This window comes from Phoenix dactylifera, chromosome 2, assembly GCF_051530095.1.
Source record: "Phoenix dactylifera cultivar Ajwa chromosome 2, Ajwa_hap1_PhDact_Kaust_v1.1, whole genome shotgun sequence".
Taxonomy (NCBI): Eukaryota; Viridiplantae; Streptophyta; class Magnoliopsida; order Arecales; family Arecaceae; genus Phoenix; species Phoenix dactylifera.
This window is the reverse complement of record NC_143191.1, coordinates 820,086-841,902: the sequence shown is the minus strand read 5'-3', so window position 1 is coordinate 841,902 and position 21,817 is coordinate 820,086. Positions and strand designations below refer to the sequence as shown.

At 38.7% G+C, this 21,817-nt stretch overlaps 1 protein-coding gene across 1 annotated transcript; it reads left to right on the top strand.

The window, feature by feature from the left end:
- Window positions 1-727: 727 nt before the first annotated feature.
- On the top strand, window positions 728-20,618 carry LOC103706029 (membrane-associated protein VIPP1, chloroplastic-like). Its single transcript, XM_039114467.2, has 11 exons — window positions 728-1,061; window positions 1,648-1,772; window positions 1,896-2,006; window positions 2,176-2,240; window positions 2,326-2,407; window positions 8,628-8,702; window positions 16,858-16,928; window positions 17,022-17,104; window positions 17,994-18,058; window positions 18,146-18,220; window positions 20,160-20,618. The coding sequence occupies exons 1-11, from the start codon at window positions 935-937 to the stop codon at window positions 20,277-20,279; spliced, it is 999 nt and encodes a 332-aa protein (XP_038970395.2). The 5' UTR covers window positions 728-934; the 3' UTR covers window positions 20,280-20,618.
- The last annotated feature ends 1,199 nt before the right edge of the window (window positions 20,619-21,817 follow it).

Sequence of the window (21,817 nt, the reverse complement as noted above, 5' to 3'; positions counted from 1 at the left end):
AAACGAATTACAAACAGAATGCCTATCAACTGAATGAATTCGATCACATCGCACGGGGACAAAATGGATGTCAGAATTGAGAAAGTATTTGTATGAACTCAGGAGAATCTGTGGACAGCGAGGAGTATCATAATTCATTATGTTTTAAGTTAAAAAGAAATGACCCGGGATATCTTGTGCTCGTAAATGACAGATGTTCCGCAAAACAAAATCTAGTCCTATTGAAATTGATGGCTAGGATTAGCTTATACTAGTGACAAGACTTAAAGATCAAGAACGAAAATAAAAGATTTTTTTTTAATATGAATATTCTTCTAAATATCTAATTTTGCATGAATAATCTTTCAAAATTAATATGTACATGTATACCCTCGTAAAACACTTGTTTTGTTATTCTACTTTTTTTATCCTTATTTTTTTTATATGTACCCCCACTATGTAACGCCGTTAAAAAATTAACGGTTTTAAATTAAAATGACTAAAATATTCTTAATGGGTAGATGTATAAAAAGAAATATTTATAAGGCGATCATGATGGAAGATAAAAAAATAATTTCAAAATTTTATTTTATTTTTAATTAAAATAAATATAGTTTTTATTAACGTATTAGAAGAACCGTCATAGTCATAGGGTATTTGTGCAGGAACGTAAATTTAAATTGTAGAAGGGTATTTATGTAAAACATTCAAAATAAAATCATCCAATGCTTCTGTCCTGTCACGTGCACCTCGAGTGCGAACGACAGTATATTGTGAATCTGTGGTGGACTCGCACCGGAGTCCACTGGTTTCTAGATTCTCTTCTGGTTCGCCGAGAGAGAGAGAGAGAGAGAGAGGGAGAGAGAGCGCACACCTCCTCCTATCTTGTTCCCCCAAGAACTCCGCCCTCGAATCCACGAGAAAGAAAATTTTGATTTTTTCCCCCCTATCAGCAATGGCGATAAAGGCCCCTATTGGCGGCCTGAGGCTGGCCTCCCCGCCGTCGGCCTCACTGCGAGCCCTTCCCAAGAGGGCTATCGTCGCTTGCCCACCCCTCCGGACCTCCTTCTTCAACGGCGGAGGTATGGATTCCCATCTTTGTACTGGTTTTTCGATGTACCTTGGCTCTGATTTCGACTCGACTGCCCTGTTATGATCGCTTGGATTGCGAACATGGTGGGATCCATTTTGTCTGAACTCTGAACAACGGCTCACAACAATCAGCGGCATCTCATGCTAATCTTTGACGTTTTCTTTAATTATTTTTATCAATTAATGGTGAATTTTTAGATGGGTTCGTGGGAGGTGGTATTTGGTTTTATATATTGATCTAATGATACATAGATGATGATTGAGGGTTCTTGAGGAAGGAAAAAATTATTATAAAGATGGGAGCATTGAAAGGAAAAACTTTCTTTCTCGCATGTTTTGGAATTTAGGGTAGATTATACTGTATTGGCTGAAGGGGCGGCATAAATTATCTGGACGTTTTATTTTATACACCACGGTTTGCCATTGTGGATCCTTGGAGTGTTTTTTCAGCATTCACTGGACTTTTTGTGTTCAACAAGTGGTCGCAATATAGATGTTTGTGCAATTTCCTTTGTTGCAACCTTTTCTTTCTTTGTCAAGGCCATATATGGAAGTTCTTGTTTTTATGCTTTGCAGTGGGTGCTCTAAAAGCCGTGGAGATTCGAACATCCAGGTTTAACAGACAGAGATGTGGTGGGCTTGGAGGGGGTGGTCTTGGTGCCCAGATGAACCTATTTGATCGGCTAGGCAGGGTAATCAAGGTGAGATATAATGAACAAGTATTCCATGACGTCAGTTTATGATATCAATTGTTAATTCCTTCTTCTTGAGTTCTTATTCTTTCAACTAATGAATGTCATTTGGTAATCCTATTACATCTGTAGTCCTATGTAAATGCCATCGTAAGTTCTTTTGAAGATCCAGAAAAAATATTGGAACAAGCTGTAATGGACATGAACAATGACTTGACAAAGATGCGCCAAGCCACCGCTCAGGTTTGACTTTTGGCACCTCCTTTATATCAGCAAGTATATATCGTGCAGAAAAATATTTATTTTCACTAATCCGGCTTTGATCTACATTCATTCATGCTTACACTAGTCTGCCAGTTTCATTCTTTTCTTTTTTTATGTTATCTTTTCACATCATTCTTCTATGTTTAAGGTATTAGCATCCCAGAAGCGTTTGGAGAACAAATATAGAGCTACACAGCAAGCTTCTGATGATTGGTAATGTCATCTTTGAGATACTACTTTACTACAAAGTTGATATCTGTGAATAAACTTTAACTGGTAGCTTCACTTTTATTAACAGGTATCGTAGGGCACAACTTGCTCTGGAAAAAGGGGATGAGGATCTTGCTCGTGAGGCCCTTAAGAGACGTAAATCTTATGCTGTAGGTATTTTTTTAGAAGTTAATAAACCATAATTTTGAAAGCCTTGTTATTGTTATTATTTATTTTCATCTCCAGGGGAGCCTTTGCTGTAAACTCGATTGCCTATTGAAATGTAGTGGTGTATCAGTTTCGATATAGGCTTCTTAAATGTTCTGTCACCTCAATAAATTAAACAATAATGAGAAAATAGAAGGTGTTTTGAGATTTTCTAATTGAAATTTCGCAAAAGCGGGGTGTGCCTGCTCTTTTTCCCCCCACTACTGGTAGTGTAAGCAACTCCTAGTCTGATGATTTCCATTTGCAAATAGATAGAAGCTAATCTCTATATTAAATTGGTTCTACAACCTCCTCTGAGAAGTGATAGTTTTTATTCCTATGATCAGCTTTTTTGCTTTGAAACTGTAAGTTATCTTTTCTCTCCAAATCAATGGCTCATAGTACAACTACTTTGAGAGTTTTAGGGTCAAGTGAGGGTCACCACCTTCAATTTTTATATTTTGTTCAACTTCCTTTACCCATCTTTCAAAGAGTTGTCATTGATTTTTCATTTGATGGTTCAAGTGTAGGTAGCCTTTAGATCATCTAATCTTGATACAATATGTCAATCCTATCTTAATTACACAGGATATGAGCCTTGGTTAGTTGAAAATTTTGAAATATCCATTGGTTTTTGGTCACCGGGAGTGGCAGTACTTTTCCTCCTGGGGGTGGGGGGTGGGGGTGGGGGTGGGGTGTTGGTGGATAAGGTATGTGTGCCAAATACTTATGTTTTGGGGTATGGTATAATCTTGTTACTGGGATAGGAATTTTTGGATAGCAATATTAGGATATCATGACGAAGAAATTTGATAGAGTACCTCTTGGGTGTAAAGGGAAATGTTTGGCACAAAGAATTATGGAACTTCTTTCTCCTTTTTTTTATAAGAAAAAAGGTTCAGATGGATGATGCCGGTGAAATTGAATATGGAAAAAATGTAATATGAGCGAGGGGACAACAAGTCTTTATCTTTTAAACTAAAGGTCAAGAATTAACCACCAACTGGTGAAAACATTTTAAGACATGCAGACGGGAAATGGAGAATATACTGAAACAAGAAAGCTAAATAAAAGCAAAATATAAATGGAGAGCATACGAAAAGAAAAAGCCAAATAATAGACAAAATATTCTTCTTTCATACTTGCATCAACAGACATATTATATAAAGAAAGGAGTTTTCCAAAGCTGAGAGCATGTATCAAGAAATACATGAAGACTACTTGTTGTCTTCCTAGCACCTATTGAAAAGTCTGCTAGCTTATGTAGATTAGTTAGTCATCTATTTTTAAGTCACGCTGGACTAGGAGCTAAAGAATGATATTAGAGCAATAAGAGCATCTCCCATTCAACTCTTCTATGCTTTTTTGTTTTTAATTTGTTGAGGTCCAGGAGAAAAACAAAAATTTATTAGTTGTTTCTAGACTTACATGTTAGTTTTTTGTCTTTGAGAAAAATGTTGTAAATTGCAAATTCTATAATATTCACCATTCTGATCTCAATTAAACCGGATCCTCCACTCTTTTTCAAAAGATATGTATTTAGATCGGAATTTTAGTCCCTTGAAGCCAATTGTATAATTGAGTTGAGTAAAGATTGTGATAGATATACTTTCTTTTGCACCTCAGACCCTTATTGTTTCAAGAAAGGATTTTTATGAGAACTCAGACAACTTTTCCATTGTTTGATCCTTTGATGGCTACTATGAATATCCATTCTTGGGTAGAGCTTGTGAATTTTAATTCCTTTTACCTCTTGTAGTTATTTCCCCTTATCTTGCTTTGACATAATCATTCTGCAAATGATTGAGCACCTACCAAATGGCCATAATCAATGAACTAGTGCATTCACCAACATTAATAAGCTTGTGGAAATTGTTTTGAGGTCCGCCGTACTAGTACCGGTCCGAACCAGGCCGAACCGGTCCCGTACCGGTTCTCTAACAATAAACTACCGGTACCGGATCAAAACATTGATCCGGTACCGGTCTCAGACCGGACCGGTACGGCAGACCATACTTTTGACTGCATTTGGTTTGGGAACAAGAAAAATGGATATAGTAAAAAAAGTCATACCTACAGGCATAGTTATGCTACAAGTTATTCCATTTTTCGTTTGGCTACCATTTCTAGAATAACTTTGAATTAGGGACATGTCGTCCATAAAAAGTTAAAAAGTAATCATAGAAGATTCTTTTATGCCAAGGAGTATCTTACGACAAGTCCCCCATGGAACAGTTATGCTCAAGGTATGTCGTCTTAGTACTAAACCCCGTATCTGGTGCCATCCTATCACTATGTCGATACTGTATGGTATGGGCCTGGTTTGGTGTATCGAGTGTTGATACATCCCTCATACCGAGTGTTAGTACGCCCCCTGTATTGTGTACCAGTACCAAACCGGTACAATACGGTACATTTCGTACCGTCTAGTTCGGTACGATATGGCGTACCTTGGTTACAAGTAAAAAGCATCATGCTTGTTCCAAGCTCTATGTATTTGTTATACTCAAATAAAACATTGCCATGATGTTTCCTGTTTTCCTCTTTACAGGTAGAGGGAATGTTTTGATGCTCTGGTGGTTAGAATAGCAGTTGGTTTTGGAGGCCCCTGCATTTGTTTAAAATCCACGCATTTCTCAGCATATGACCTTGGGGAAGCTTCATAGTTGTCATAAGCCGTTGAAAATGTAAAGTTGCTAAAATTAGAGAGGATGGGTGCACCCTTCTTGCCAACTCTTTCTACTTTGCTTTGGGTAGATTGGGAAAATATATTGAATTATGGTCAACTCTCTAGTTTATAACCAGCCACCTTTCAGACTTGAGTGGGGTCAACTAAGTTTCACAGCCGTGACTTAAGGTGTCGATGCGTCCAAGTCCATATTGCAAGGAATGTAGTGTGCCAACCAATTACATGCATGTCACAGGGACAGTGTAGTACTATGCCATTCATGCTGATCTTTATCTGTTAGGGGTGTAAACTGGCTGAACACGAGTGATCCAAGGTTAGCTCAAGCTTGGCTCAGACACTTGTCAATCCTGAGCTCAATCTGTGTTCTTGCACACGCGCTAAATCCAGTTCAAGCTTGGCTCATAAAAGATGTAGCTAGCTCAAGCTTTTGGCTTGTTTAGCTGGATTAAGGTGATGAATGGAGTGAGAGAGGGAGGTGATGTTGGAGCTCAGCTCAAAGAATGGTCTTGAGGAGGGAGGGCAAAAACCTCTTGGTTATTGGCAGTTGAAGCCCAACTGCAGATCCTTATGGCTTGAAACCAGCAAGGATGAGAAATGGTGGCCCATATTTCATTCATCGTGGTGGGGATGGAGAGCGATCGAGGTTATGAGCTTGGAGCTGACAAAGTGTGAGAGAGGAATGGGGGATGGTGGCCAGAGGTGGGATTGGGAGCTCAGACCTGACAGAGTTAGGAGGAAGCGGGGAGAGCGAGAGGAAGATAAGACTTGGTAGCGAATCTATGGCTTTAAGATGGGGGAGTTTAAAGCAAGCCTTGCTTTTTTCTATAAAACTCAGCCTTTAGTTCTTCCAGAAATCTGATGGCTAAGACATGCATTATATTATAGCTATTAAATTGATATCTAGTGGTTCAATACTCTTTTCTTTATTAATAGTAACTTAACATTTAATGATAAGAACAGAATATATTTGATCACTAAGTAATAGCTGAATAAGCATGTAATGTAAAATTATATAAATTGGAGGAGTATTTATCCGTATTTTGGGCTCAATTGAGAGCAAGCCAAGTACAGCTCAAGCCTGGCCTGTTTATATTTCAAGATGAGGTATTGAGCTCAATCCTAGATTGTTCATTAATTGAGCAAGCCCATACCTAGTCAAATTTTGAGCTGGATATGAATAGCTCACAAACAACTCACTTGTTCAACAGCCCTAGTATTGGTCCATGTCAGTTGGCATAGCCCAGTTCACAAACATATCCTATCATAACTTTTGATTACTAGCACGGGTACATCCCACAATACTTGATCCATGTTCACAACAGCTATGAATTCTTTTGAGGATTGTTGCCTCATGCCATCTGGTGGCAGATTTGTGAGGAAGAAAGCAAGCAGATTTTTAGAGGAAAGTTGACGAGTGGTTGAGCTTGGTTTGATAAGACCATACAATTTGTAAATATGTGATGAAAGTTTATCCTTTTTCTTTTTTAGTTTCATTTGTATGAAGTGTCTAAAGGAATTGATTGTTGTCGAGTACATTTCTGTCTATATATCTGGCTTTCGTCATCATAACACATTATAATTAGTGCTTGTCCTTCCTATTTTATATCATGTTTATATACATCTATGCCTATAGCTTGTGAAAAAAATGTAATTTTGTTATGATGTGTCTTCACCTGATCATGGTTAAGCTATGCTGACATATGCTTCAAGAGCACCAATATATGTCAAGAGGCTTAACTGGAGGAAAATAGTCATCCTGAAATATCAATAAAATTCTTTGAATTACTGAAAAGGTTATCTAATTGATGTTTGATTAGCAAATATTGCTTTTCAAAGAAATAAACTAGCTCGGTTCAAAGAGCAAGTATATAGTTAGACTATTAATAGTAAGTATTGAATATCTACAATGAACAACTCTGAAGTTTCCACACTTAAAGGAGTATAAGACCTTGCAGATAGGATGCAGAAGTGATCATGTGCTTATTTTTTTTTTGGATCTGATTTTTCTTAATTTTCTTTTTCAAGTATTCTGATCTGTAATATGAGTACTTAGATAATATTTATGATTGAGTAGACTAATTCTATTTTCTTAACCATTTTAATCCTTATTGATTATTGTCAACTGTAAACTGCATATTTTTCATCTGATTTTTAAGAATTTATTACTTTATCTGTGATCAATTTTGTTTATGTTGATATTCCCCATGAATGCTACTTTGTGTCTGAAATTTTCTGTAAACAGCAGTCTGATCCTGATCATGGATCAGTTATATGCACCTTTATGTGCTAATACTCCAGTTTTTTCCCCATTCTTCAGGATTTCTCCATTGCCTAGAATTATGACCTACCATCTCTGGTTTTAAAACTGCAAAGTATGCTCATGCATGTTTACACACCAGTGTCAGGTCACATGTGATGCATGTGATAGGAAGCCTGAATGGCTGTGATCCCCACCAGATTAAAGTTCTGTAGATGTGCACTTTCTGTTTGTGTAGCAAAATTAAGGTGTAGATTTGTAACGGACATGGTTGTACATAATATATCTATGTAGCAAACATAAAGAACTAAACATACATGCAAAAAATCCTTTTTGGAGATTACATCCTGATTAAGTATATCTATCATATACATGTATTTTAACTTATTCAGCTGTATTCTAAGTGGGTCGGTAAATAATGATTTATGGAGTCAGGATTCACTAACCACATTTACATGTAGAGTTTTTATTTTTGCCTCTATCAGTCAATTATGTCTAGGAGATTTTGCTCTTGTAGTAGTATGCAAGTAGTGTAATATAGAAGTTAATGATATTGGCAAACTCAGATGACCCTTGGGGTAGACCTAATCGATTAACTACATAACTTATATTCTTAAGTTCTGTCCTATTTTAATAAACTAAAAATTTAGGATGCGTTAAGGCATTGACAGCTTACAACACTTTCAAAGTCTATTGTAATTTGTAAATGTATACGAAACTCATTTATGAACAATAATTGAAGCATTGAATATTCATCATTATTCTAAGCTCAAATGGCAGAGACAGCTGAACATCAATTGTACAATTTGGTGGAGAGTAGAGCTTGGGTGCAGGGATTGAAATGAAAAACCTTTTGTAGTAACTTGTTTAACACTTTAACTAGGAAATTTCATAGAGACAAACATTTTAAGTAAATTATATTGCTTGCTTCTAGGTCAATCAAATTCTTTGGGATCTGATATGACAAACCTCATTGCTTATAGAACAATGTTACAAGAAAATGTTTTATGCACAAATGTATGTACAATTATATATATGTAGAGCGCATATTTATGTGTGCCTGTGCAAGTGCTTTGCTTTTATATGCGTTCATCCTATGTGACCACTTGTGCTAGTTAGTGTAATTTGTGGTGATAAAAGAGGAACACTAGTCTTTACTAATTTCTGTGAAATTTAACATTGATTTCCTTTTTTCTGTTGGGGCTCTAATTACTTTAATTATTCTTTTTTATTTCAGGATAATGCAAGCTCCCTAAGAGCTCAGCTTGATCAGCAAAAAGGTGTGGTTGATAATCTTGTATCCAATACCCGGGTGAGCATAATATCTGTGCCTGGCCATATTATTGTTGCAGTTCTTTTTGCCTGTTAATGTTTTACTCTGATTAGGCATATGAGTCATCTCAAACTATGTCCTTTCCTCTGATTTTCTCTTTAGTTGAACTTAGAAATTATTTTTACTGCAATCACCCAATGGGGTCTTGATATTTATGATAGTGATATATTTTGTAAAATCTTATCTTTTATATTTGGTAGCATGTTCTCTTTTTAGGTTAAAATGGTCAAGTTATTTAGAGACTGAAGTCTGAATAAGGAAAGATAACAAACAAAAATGATTATTTTCAACATAAACTTTTTGTAAGGATGCAACATTTGCATATCTAAGCATGGCATTTTGGTTTCTTTCTAAGATAACTTTGGAGAATAGTTTTGGTTGAACTGATCAGTTTCAGCGAAAAGAGAATGTATACTTTTGGTTAATTCGTGTCAGTTAGTATTTTGAGGGAAGGTTTATATTTTTATTTTATTTTGTTGAAGTTTAGGATCTAGTTAGAATTACTTTATATTCTTGGATCCCCAATCTATTTTAGGTACAGGTTGTGATAGAAAGGTTTTAAAGTCATTGTGACTTTTATGGAGTGTTAGGTGTCTTTTACATTTGTCTCCATGGAGAATAAAATTTATTTATTTTTCCTTTATCCTTAATTTCTTAATATTATGTTCAAATTTTTTTATAAAAAACAAGCTAACATCTTTTAGTCCAAGGTTTAAGCCTTTACTTCTCTCTTGAGGTAAAAGGGTTCTTTCTTTTGTTAGTTATTTCAGTTTCAGTTGCCATGGAAGATTAAGGGCAGTTTAGATATTTTGTTTCTATTTTTGTTCAAATTTGAAATTTATATCCCAAATAGGGTTGCTGCATAAACTAGGTTTCCTACTTTAAGATATCTTGGCGAAATGGGAATAAGGGAATCACTAAGTTTTTTATTAATATTTTAATCTTTGAATTTACTTGGTTATCATCGGGTAGTTTTGATGACATAGGTAGTATTTAACATCTGAATCCTTTAATTAGGAAGATTTTGAAGTCAATAGGATTAAGTTTTGAAATTTTAAGTGTCTCTGTGCATGGCGTTCTATGTGACCATACTTTATAAGTTCTTCCTTTTTATATTTATTTTTTATCTTTTTGAGAGTCTCTTTACACAAAGGTCCATGTTACATTATACTGAGTCATCATAGGAGCATCACTTGTTTCCTTAAGAAAAAGTGTTTCTTTTGTTCTTGTTTTTTCTGCTCCTTGAGCTACAAGCAATCCATGAGGGCATGACTCACTGCTTCATTGGCAAAGGTCCTTTCTTTCATCCTTGGCAAGTGCTAGCCAAGCTTATGGCTAGTCTATCATCTAAAGCCAAGCTTCAAAGGCAACCTGGTCATTGCTTTTGTGCACCACCCCACCCTGCCCCCCCCCCCCCCCGCGACAAAAAAAAAGGAAAGAAAGTATCTGCAACCTCCTCCCTCAATCTATAATACATCTCTACTCATTCAATAAAATCAAGTGGTTTTTTTTTCTTCCATTGTATGACTCCATGCTTTGAGCAAGTGTCTTCTTCTGCTCTGATAGTTTGATGATAAAGTAAGCTATATTCTCTTCACTTTATATGCTCTTATTGCTTTTCAAACTTATCTGCTTTCTCTTTGATCTTTCAATTATCTGAAGATCTCCTCATCGTATTCAACTCTTCTCTGGCTGTTGTCCATCCCCTTAGCCATTTTCCTTTTTTGGATGGTTTTCTTCCATTGGTAGTTTGATGTATCCCAAAACATGTTTGCTTAGATGATTTAAGAAAATTTAGAATTTTAAAAGTTATATGGTTAAATCTATCAAAGCCCAATCAAAATTTTGATTTTTTTTAATCTCTCCCTATGTCCAAAGTTACTCATATGTCTTATAATTTTTCTTGTCTCTTCTAATAAAACCTAAAAGATTTTTTTTTTTTTGTGGTGGTGGTGGTGGGGGGGGGGGGGTTCTTCCCTTAAAAAAGAAAAGAAGATTTTTATTAAAATGCCATTTAAGGTTGGCGGAGCCGTCCCGAACTGGACGGTTCCGGCAACGGAAACGAAACCTATTGTTGGAGCCGAAGAAGGAGAGGGAGAGGGAGAGGTCGGGAGGGTCGGGAGGGAGAGGGAGAGGTCGGGAGGGCCGGCAGGCGAAGAACGAAACAAGAGAACTGGCCGCAGCCGGCGGCAGGCAAAGAACGAAACAGGAGGACCGGCAGTGGCCGCCGGCGGGCAAAGAACGAAACAGGAGGACCGGCAGCAGCCGCGGCAGCCGCGGCCTCTACCAGCCCTCCGCCGGCATTTGCTTTCCTCCCTTTCTCCTCTTCTCTCTTTCTCTCTCTTCCTCTCTCCCACGATATCGTGCCCTCGCTCGTCGGTACCGGCTTGTGCCGTCGGAGAACCAGTACGGTGCCCGGTACCAGTTTCTCCGACCTTGATGCCATTATTCTGATTCACTTTTATCTGTATTTTAATTCTGATTTTTTATTATAACTACCATCATTTTCAGCTCAATATAGTAAATTATTATGATTGTTGTTGCCAGTACCTTTCAACATCGAAGTTGCATGACAAATTTTGTCAAACTGGCATCACAGGTTTGCAGTTATGGCTAATCTAACATGAACAATATAAGCTCTTCCCTTGAAGGGTTTCAGTTGACTAATCTATCCAAAAAACGTGTACTGGCATACAACTAGTGTGGCTGGCCAGGTACCTCATGTTAGTAGAGGTAATCTACCAACTACTGGTTCCCTGTCAGTTCATTGTCCCTTTAGGTATTCAAAATATTAACATTTGTGAGATACATGGTTTGAAGTTTCATCAGGAACTCTGTAATTGAATCTTGAGGTCCTAGCTTGAGTCAGAAACAATGCAAAACTAGGGTCAGATTCAGAATTTCAGCCAAACTAACTAATGAAAATTTGTTGTACATTTATGATTTTTCCTTTCATTTATTCATTATTGAATGTCAAAATCATGTTCTTTAGAATAAACTTAGAATTTGTGAATTTTAAGAATATCTAGATGTATTTAACATTAGGTTTAAATTTGGAGGAAAAGTAAATTTTTGACAAAGATGACTACCCTAAGGTTCAAATATCACAGACATGTAAATTTTCAATTGTTATATTGTGTTTAAATGAAAACATGATATTACACCTTGAACAGGATTTTAACCATTTTGATTTTTTTTGAATTTCTTTTTTGACTGGTGCAGTGCGAGACCACTGAAATAATATATCCGAAGGTCCTAAACAATATAATACACTTCACAAGTGTTCTCTAATATATTATCTGGTTTGTTTAAATTTTTGAATGTTTTACTTGGTTTTTTTGGTATTTTCTTTTAAAACAAACAAATCAAGAGCAAAACCAATAGATCTGCTGAAAATACTGACACTGAAACTTGTTCTGTCAGGATGAAACCAAAACTGAATATAGGATCCTTGGTGTGATAGGTTAGATTGAGGGGAGGCTGGGTGGAAGATGTCCAAGCCAGGGAATGGATTAACTGCCCAATAATAAAATGGAAGCTTAATCATTCTTTGGTTAGATGACTTTTGATAAATCCCTCATGACTTTTGATAATTCTTTGGATTTCATGCTTCCAAGAAGCTTTCACAATTGTCAAGTACTTTTCAACCTTGTGCCACTTTCATCTTATATTTGCATAACATCATCTGGGTTTCTAAGCGATATAAGAAAAACTACTCCAAAATGTTTCCATAGTACGAACTGGTTTACAGAACATACCATACTTCAATGCTATTTAACCTGGTAATAACTTTTCACGTGTAAGGGTCTTAATGCACCTTCCCTCGTGTTTTAGTATTTTCCAGTATAATGCAGCTACGCATAAATAGCAGGAGAATATGCATTAGCTCAAGACTGTTTCCACTGTGTGCATGATTCTTCCAAACAATGCAAAGCTTTTTCTCATTGTCCACTTGTCCAAATAACCGCTAATTGTTAAACAAATTACTCTCGTCATAATGATATAAAACCTTCAAGCCTCGTCCAGACAGTTTTAGGTCTATCTTATGGATTCACATTCGCTAATTATTCTTATTGAGGCCTATCTCCTATGTTCGTGCAGTTTTTTCCCAGTAAGCTTTAAAAACTCGGAATATTTTAAAATCAGTATCAAAGTATTGGCATTTCTGCTTAATAATTTACTGTGGGCACCTAGGAAATCCCTGTCCATTGAGAGGATTCCTTCCTTGAAAGGTAGTTATTTTACAATCTCTCTCTCTATCTATCTATCTATCTCGCTCTCTATCACATTCCATTCCCTTAAAAGGTGATAATATTGATAGCCTTATGAAGTTAAACTACAATTGGAGAAAATTATTAAGGAAAGAAGCATACTTAACAAATGAAGACTAACCTGGCTAGTAGGAATCTAAAAGTTTAATGCACACTTAAAAGAAGACTAACAAAAGAAGCATTCTTAAAAAGGAAATGACTCTGTATGATGGTAAATACTGATGTCATGCTTAAAAGGAGCATTTATGCTGCTGGCTAGTTTCAATAGTTTGGCCTGCAAGTGACTAAAACTTCTCAGTTCCAGCCGAAAACAATCCAATTTGGCTTCAAATCTTTCACAAGAGTATTTCCTTGAGGTGGAAGATCTTGATTGAAATGGAAAAAATATAACTTTTCTTTCCTATGCACTTGCAAATTCATTTACTGGAGTAAAAGTTTTCATTAAATGAAAGAAGCTTGACAATAACATCCGTTATCTAAACCTACTTATACCATCTTTTTAAGAGCTCTTTATTGTTCACCAAAAAAAATTCACTGGAAAAAAAAGAGCTCTTACTTTGATTTCTTATTGGTTTACTTTGGGCAATCAGTTTGCTACTATATTTTCGCTGCTTCTTCCTAAGGGCTCGTTTGGTTCGCGGGAAGCATTTTCCTTCCTAGGAATATGATTCCTGGGAAACAAATTCCTAGGAAGAGAATGCCTAGAAAAGTATTTTTGGCATGTTTGGTTGACCATGGGAAAGTGACAAATTTCCAAGGTGCTTATGTTTGGTTGGCCATCCACTTTCCTAGGAAAGTTATATATAATTCCTATTATGCCCTTAATAAAAATTAGGTTTTTAATGCCTCTTTAATGCTTCTTTAATGCTGAAGGGACTTTTTGGGAAAAAGTAAAAATGGAGTGATTCCCGCCTCATGGGAAAGTAACTTTTCCATGTTTCTCATGGGAAAGACTTTCCCATGAAATGTGGGAATCACATTCCCATGGGAATATAACTTTCCCTTCTCTCTCCTTTGAAAACTCCAACCAAACAAGAGGCATCTCATTACTTTCCCGTTGACCACACTTTCCCCCCTTCTTTTCCCGCGAACCAAACGAGCCCTAAAGGTGTATCAGTAGTTTCAAAATAATGGCTTAGTGAAATGTAGTCAACACCTAATTTACTCATTTTTTTTAATACTGAAAACTTATCATCACAAGAACTCATGGTGCTGAAGACACCTGGACTTTGAAAGTGTATAGAATGTTTGTCAAGAATTTTATTATAATTAAATTTTGTAAATTAAGTGGGTGTTGTTGCATAGTTTTGCTTAAGTACCCCTTGTTTGGCTTTATATAGTCTACTTGATCAATATGTTTTATAGTCATGTCTTTACAGCTAGGTACTTGTCAAAGAAAGAGAAAACCTTGATTACAGTGATCCTATATATGAATCCTTTCGAAGATTTTAATCATATCTTCAATAATTAAAGTCCGACTTGAGATATACAACTTTTGATCCTAACCTTATATATGGGGTTAAGACATTTGAAACATCAGACTTTACTGCAACATGTGCACCATTTAGGTGCTAAGGCTGAGTTAGGTGTGTTCCTTTTGATTATAATGTAGATGGTGTATGCTGTCTTGGTTACATTTAGTAAGTAAAATTTTGTTATTATTTACCAAACCATACCCTGCCTCCTTTTTATGTTTGTGAAAGGATGGACATAAACCATTGCCCAATCATGAGGTAGATGAAAAATATAATGCAGGGAAAAGCCCCTGGTAAGTGGCATAAGCAGGAAAGGACAGAAGAGAGGATGGAAATTGGCAAAAAAAGAAGTGCAGATTAGCCTCCCTGGACACCTATATAGAGTTGGGCACTGGGCCGCCGCCCACGGCCCGGCATGGCCCGGCACGAAGCGGGCCGTGCCAGGCACGGCCCGCTAGCTACAGTGCCGGGCCGTGCCTGGCACGGCCCATTTGAGAGGGCCGTGCTGGGTCACAGGGTACTGGCCCGCGGGCCGAGCCCGGCACGGCCCGCTTCGGGCCTGGGCCGGCACGGCCCGCTCTAGGCCCGCGGGCCAAGCACGGCACGGCCCTCCTCAATCTCGCCCTCCACGCCCTCCTCCGCCGCGACTTCCCCTCCGCCCTCAAGCCCCACCTCCTCATCTTCCTCGAGGACTCGTTCCCCCTCCTCCCCCTCCCGTCCCCCGCCGCGGCCCTCCCCCCACTCCTTGACGCCCTCCGCGCCCTCCTCCAATCCCCATCCCCCGACGCCGCCGCTGTCCTCGACCAGGCCATCCTCTCCGCCACCGCCGTCGCCGTCGCCGCCCTCCCCTCTCCCCTCCCCCCCTCCGCCGCCTCCCACCTCGAGTCCCTCACCGAGGTCCTCCTCGCCGTCGCCAACCGCCCCAACCACGGCCCCGACCGCCTCTCCCGCGCCCTCGCCTGCGAGTCCCTCCGCGAGCTCGAGCGTGCCAATCCCCTCCTCTCCGACGTCGCCGGACACCTCTGGGTGCTCGCCCAGGCCGAGCGCACCCACGCCGCCCAGAGCTATCTCCTCCTCCTCGCTGCCGTCGTCCGGAACATCGCCCTTCACGGTCTCCTCTCCTCCCCCTCTTCCGTCCTTTCCACCTCCACCCCCCTCGTCCCCTTCTCCGCCCCCCAATCCCTCTTCTCCCCTCCCGACCCCAATCGCGAGCCCGTGTGGTTTGGAGCCGTTGCGGGCCGTGCCTGGCACGGCCCGTTTGCGCCCGTTACGGGCCGTGCCTGGCACGGCCCGTGGCGTGCCGTGCCCGGCCCGGCCCGCCAATAGACGGGCCTGGGGCCGGGCCGGGCTGGCGTTCCGTGCTGGACGGGCCGTGCCTGGCACGGCCCGCTTCATAAGCGGGCCGGGCCAGGCACGGCCCGTTTAATCCTCGAGCCCGGTGGGCCTGGGCCGGGCCGGCCCGGCACGGCCCGTTGCCCAACTCTACGCCTATATGTGCTCTTTCTATGAACTCTCAGGATGAATAGACACCCATGTATAGAAGAACCGTACACCACTCCGCCCATCTTTGCATGATCCATCTTTGCTTTTGAATATCCTCACACGCATTCCAGCTACATCACCAATATGATAGTTTAAACCAGCAAAACAGATAGCAACATTTGCATCTGATCACGTCCTCCCTCTAAGAGGGCAAGGTACTTTCTGAATTTGGGAACCAGATACCGACTTGAGAAACCTCCACCCTTCCATGGGTCAATTTTCTATATTCCTTGTTCCTAAAACCATCAACCAGGCCTGGGCAGACCTCACAATGTGGAAGTTGAGAAGATACCTGTCTCTCCAGAACATTAGCATTAGGTCATGCAGTTAGTAATATCCTTACTGATTTAGCATCTCTTTCCATCCATTGAAAGCATAGAAATTGTTGGTAGAGAGCTCTTTTAGATTTGGGAAAAAATGTCAAAGAAATTTTACCCCGAAAACCACTCAAGAATCTTTACGGAATGATTATCTTTTTAAATATATTTCTATTCTAAAGAGAACTTTGCAAATTTATCTCTTTTCTTTGTCAAGTTTGATTACAAGGTTGCACAAGCTTTCTCTCGGTTTGAATAAACTGGGAGAGACAAAGGTCAGCTGTATGTAGTACATCACCGATGTCTTAATATCAAATCAAACATTGTGTGACATCTTTGCTTCCTTTCACCATTCACATAAATGGCACAGCAATTATGACCCGTCCTCAAGCCCCTTACATTCATATTTTCCTTTACATAGCAATATATCATGTTGGCATCACATGACTGTCTTCTGGCAATATGCTTTGATAACCACCATACGAGTTGAATTTCTTTTGTTAATTGACTGATTTTCTGTTTCATGTAGCTTTTGGAGAGCAAGATACAGGAAGCTAAGTCAAAGAAAGATACTCTAAAAGCTCGTGCTCAGTCAGCAAAGTCTGTTCCTATTTATTTTTATATATGATATCAACTTTTCTTATAATCCTTTTAAGCTGGTACATTAAAGATTTGAAAACCTTTTTACCATAGGACTGCAACAAAAGTGAGCGAAATGTTGGGAAATGTCAATACAAGTGGTGCTCTTTCAGCATTTGAGAAGATGGAGGAAAAGGGTATTCTCTTATGACTCCTTTAGTAGAACTTCTCCAACACATTTTATATAGCTGCTCTTACTGGTAAAATGATTTCTGAAAGATTTAACTTTTTTTTTTTTTTTTGAATACAAGAAGAATTTTGTAATTGTATTAAACATGATCCACTACTTAAAGGAGGACCTGAAATTCCTTGTGTTTCAGTTCACAACAATATATGCAGCTTCAAACTGTTGGGTTTGGACGTATATCCATCAAAAACTCTATTGTCTTGATTGCATAGTATGGGTAAATGGAGAAGGTCATTTTAACCTGGACAGATTCAAGTTTTTTCTGTGATCCTCTCACGTAGTTAAATATGGCAGAGGTTGAGAAAATCAACTCGTATTTTGCCAGCATATGAAAATGCTGGGTAGATGATTTTTTTAATTAGATCAGGGTACCTAATTTTTGATATACATCCTCAATACCTGCAATAAATTCATTCGCTTAACTGAAGAGATGTACATATCAAAATATGCTGGATTTTGAGTTTTGTATTTAATTGGCTATTTGGTAATCTTTTGATGCATATCATTAATCACTTTTCTAATGATAGACAGAAGAGGAGTGCCAAACTGATTCCTGAGTACTAAAATTAGTATTTTTGCTCTTGTGAGTTGGAAGCATTAATCTGGTATATTTCAATACTGGGTCCTTCTATACCGTCACTTCCCTTCACATTCAAAAGTTTACTTAATATCTATGCATAAATTAGTTTAAAGGTTGCGGGGGAGAGTACTCAGCATCTGATTCCATCTTTTGAAGTGTGTTATGTCTCTTTCATGTTTATCCGTCTGACAGGACAATGCTAATATTTTGTCCTACTGGAATCTATTGTTTGGGATTGTTTCTGACTCTTTCTTGACAGTTATGGCAATGGAGTCTCAAGCAGAGGCCCTTAATCAGTTGACAACTGATGACCTAGAAGGAAAGGTAGCAAATATTTTACTGGTACCAATTTAGTCTACTTTGTCATCTGGACAATATATATCCAATCTAAATCGTTTTTGTCTTTTGCAGTTTGCATTGCTTGAAAGCTCATCAGTGGATGATGATCTTGCAAAAATGAAAAGAGACTTGTCAGGAAGCTCTTTGGTACAGTCTGTTTCTATTAAATCATCGGCAATATTCATACTTTGTTTATTATAATGCAGGAAACCTTTATTCAAATCTTTTATCAGTGAAGCTTAGTATTGATGTTCAAAAGCAATTAGATTAGTGCGTGTTCCATTTTTATGCGGTCCTGGAAGTAAGCATCAGTTTAGTTTTCAACGTTTTAGGCCTTCATCGTCTTAGTAAGAAATGGGTGCATTATGACTCCACGAAGATACATGCACACGCAAGCACACAGAGAGAGTATTCTAGTCATTAAAGTGCTACCCTTCCTATTCTTAAAGCTTGTTCACAGAAGTTTCATCCTAGTGTCCAGAAGTTAGTATCAAGAATCTTCCATTTAGAGCAGTGAACCTGTTTTTGAAACTCCTCGGAATTTCCTCCTGCACCCACTTTCTAAGTGTTTTCTTACTAATTTTTCAAGAGACCTGCTTCTCCAATCCCGCAACCAACCCGCTTCTGGTAACTATGATTCAGAATGCTTAGCCACCAATACCATTTATTTGTTTAGGTTATGTAGCACACTGTATATTTGCCAAAGCTAGCTTTTTAGTATTTCTATATTTGTGGTTGATGCATTTGGCAAAGATATGTTTGCTAAGGAACATAGATACTTCAAATCAAGGTTCACGATCTCGGTATCGGATCTCTTGCTGGTACCATCTTGGTACAATGTCGGTACACTCCCCCCGGTACCGTATGTCACTTCGGTATGGTATAGTACACATAGTGCGCAAATGTACAGTAGGACGTGACAATGTCGGTACATTTGGTGAAGGATTCAGTTCGACATACTGATACTCGATATGATCCCCCCCCCCCCCGGTACCGTATATCACTTTGGTATGGTATAGTACACATAGTACGCAAATGTACAAATCAGTAGGATGTACCATGCTTCAAATCACATGAAATGTCCATATTGGATACCAATACTCTTTAGATATGCTTCCGATAGTTGTGTTAAGCATCCTATTTAGTAGAATTTAAAAAAACACAGTACTTCCTAGACTCGCTTGATATTACTTTCCCCATGCTCCAAAGATGAGGGGAGGTTTTTTTTTTTTTTAATTTTAATGATTAACCTTTCAATGGTGAACAGTCAGTTTTGGAGTCAGTAATTTAACATTAAAATATGCAGTATGGATTGGGGTCTATGGATTTGAATGATGGTTGAACTATGAGCTTATAAAAAGTTGATGCTATTTAATAGTCTCATATTTTATAGATGCTTTTTTACATACATGTTTATGTACATATATGTTCTTATGTATATATGTGTATGTGCATGATGCGCGTGCGTGTGGTGCATATGTATATATATTAACATATTCTAGCTATATTATATCCTTCTTGTTCAAGATATGTAATATCAGCGTGATTGAATCCTGTCATATCCATATCCCCATCCATGTGTATGCTTCATAGCATCTGTATGGATTTTAAATCATATTGTTGGAAGAATGCATTCTTCCATGATCATACTATGATTGTGGTGATAGTTTTATTCACATGCTGCCTTCATGCACTGTCAAAAAGGTCCATCAGCATCACCGTGATCGTGAGCGACAGGATAACTGACATGTCCAAAGATTGCTGATTCAACCTCTATACCAGCTTGATGCTGTTACACCAGTTGCATCTTACCCCTCCACATTGCACATTCGATTATTTAATCCATAAATCCCTGAGGTGTCGGTATTAGTTGTTCGATTTATAGCACTATCATCTTTTATTTTTCCAGTAAAATTTCAACCATGACTGTGAAAAGTTTACATTGCTCAGATTGCAAAATCATGTTTTACGTAATCTTTCTGGGAAGTTTATCCAGATCTGTTGTAAATGTTTCCATTGAAATTCTAAAGATGCAGAACGTTGAAAGAGTCTGGTTTCTCTTATGTATCTCATTTTCTGTCTATAGAGAGGAGAACTTCCTGCTGGTAGAACAGCAGCTAGCAGTTCAAATGCAGCATTTCCTTTCCGAGACATTGAGATTGAGAATGAGCTCAATGAATTGCGAAGAAAAGCCAAGGACTACTAGAGCTTTCAGCAGCTGTCTTGCAGGAAGTCCATCTCATCACTTGCTCTCAGTAAATTCAGACGCCTTTTTTTTTTTTTTATAGTACCAGAGGATTTTGTTATGATACTTGAAAAGAACAAATCGGAGTATCTCATGAGATTATAAAATCGGAGGATTTTATACTATTGACACATCAAGGATTGTGCCTTGGTATTTTATTAAAGCATGTATTCAGTAGCAACATATTATTGTAATTAGTCAAGCTATGATACTCCTTTCTTCTTTCCGCCTAATTATACAGGTCGCATCTATTTATAATGCATGGTGGACTTTTTCTTCCACCATGGAGGATTTTTTTTCCGTTCTCCCCGTCTTTTTCTTTTGATGCCATGTTCCCATTTCGGAGAACATGAACTGGTAAACTAGTAAACTCTACTCCCAAGACTTTGCGTTGGCGCAATGCGAACGTACCGTGTGGACCGCGCAAGAGCGGGGCAGATGGCTGCTAGACTTGGCCGGTCAAAAATTCACAGGAGTAGACTTGGCCATGGCTGCAGACCGGAAGCAAGTGAAGACCGCGTGAGTGTTATTATGTTATTGATTGTCCAGAATGGTTGGTGATGGCTTTTTGACATGTAACCGTATCTGGATGCTGGTTAAAATCATTAAGCCAAAACATTCAATGCAAGCCATGTAAAGCTTTGGATTTATCCAAAGTTCATGCTGGTACCATCAACAATGGCTGGCATAGCGTCACCACCACCTTTCCAATTAAACACCATAATTTCTGCAAAATAACACCTGTGATGGTTAGTCGATTAAGGGGGTGAATACTGATGGTACCAATCAAGGCTCTCCATCCTCTCATTGACACATCGAGGCCATCTGGCATGAATAATGAATGATCCACGAGTCGGTGAGAAAAAAATACGCCTAATTTTAGTTAGAGCCAAAGCCTGTCGAGCAACTTGCCAAAATCTCTGCAAACTTGCGGAACTCGTTTTGGAATTTTGAGTCTATAGACAACGTTTCCTGCTGGGAAGCCCAAACCTCTCCTTTCCATATTTCAAATCAACGGCCTTGACTTCAGAGGGAGGGCAATTAAGCCATCAAGAAATATCTTTCCTTTTGAGAAATTAGTCATAAATCTCTTTTTTTCCTCCCGTACAATTCAATGCAAACGCCACTTGCCGCAATCGGTTCAAAAGTTCAACACCGCGAATGAAAATATATTACGAGACCTGCCATCCTATTTACCAAATTGACCCAAATACGTCTAGCCCTCTCCCCCCTTCAGCAATATAATAACAGGGGCATCACCCACCAAAATGCTGAACCGTGACAAACATACCAAGGACGCAAAACACCGAGCCACCCACTTGTTTTCCTCATGTCTGACCATTTCAAAGTACTTGGTCCACACTTTTGCCAGACTAACTAATGAAACACCACGACCCACCCCCTTATAAATACTCATCCATGCAACCAACTTCTGAGCACTCCACCACCACCACCACCACCTCCTACAACATTCCCAAAACTCTCCTTGGCAGCCAGCC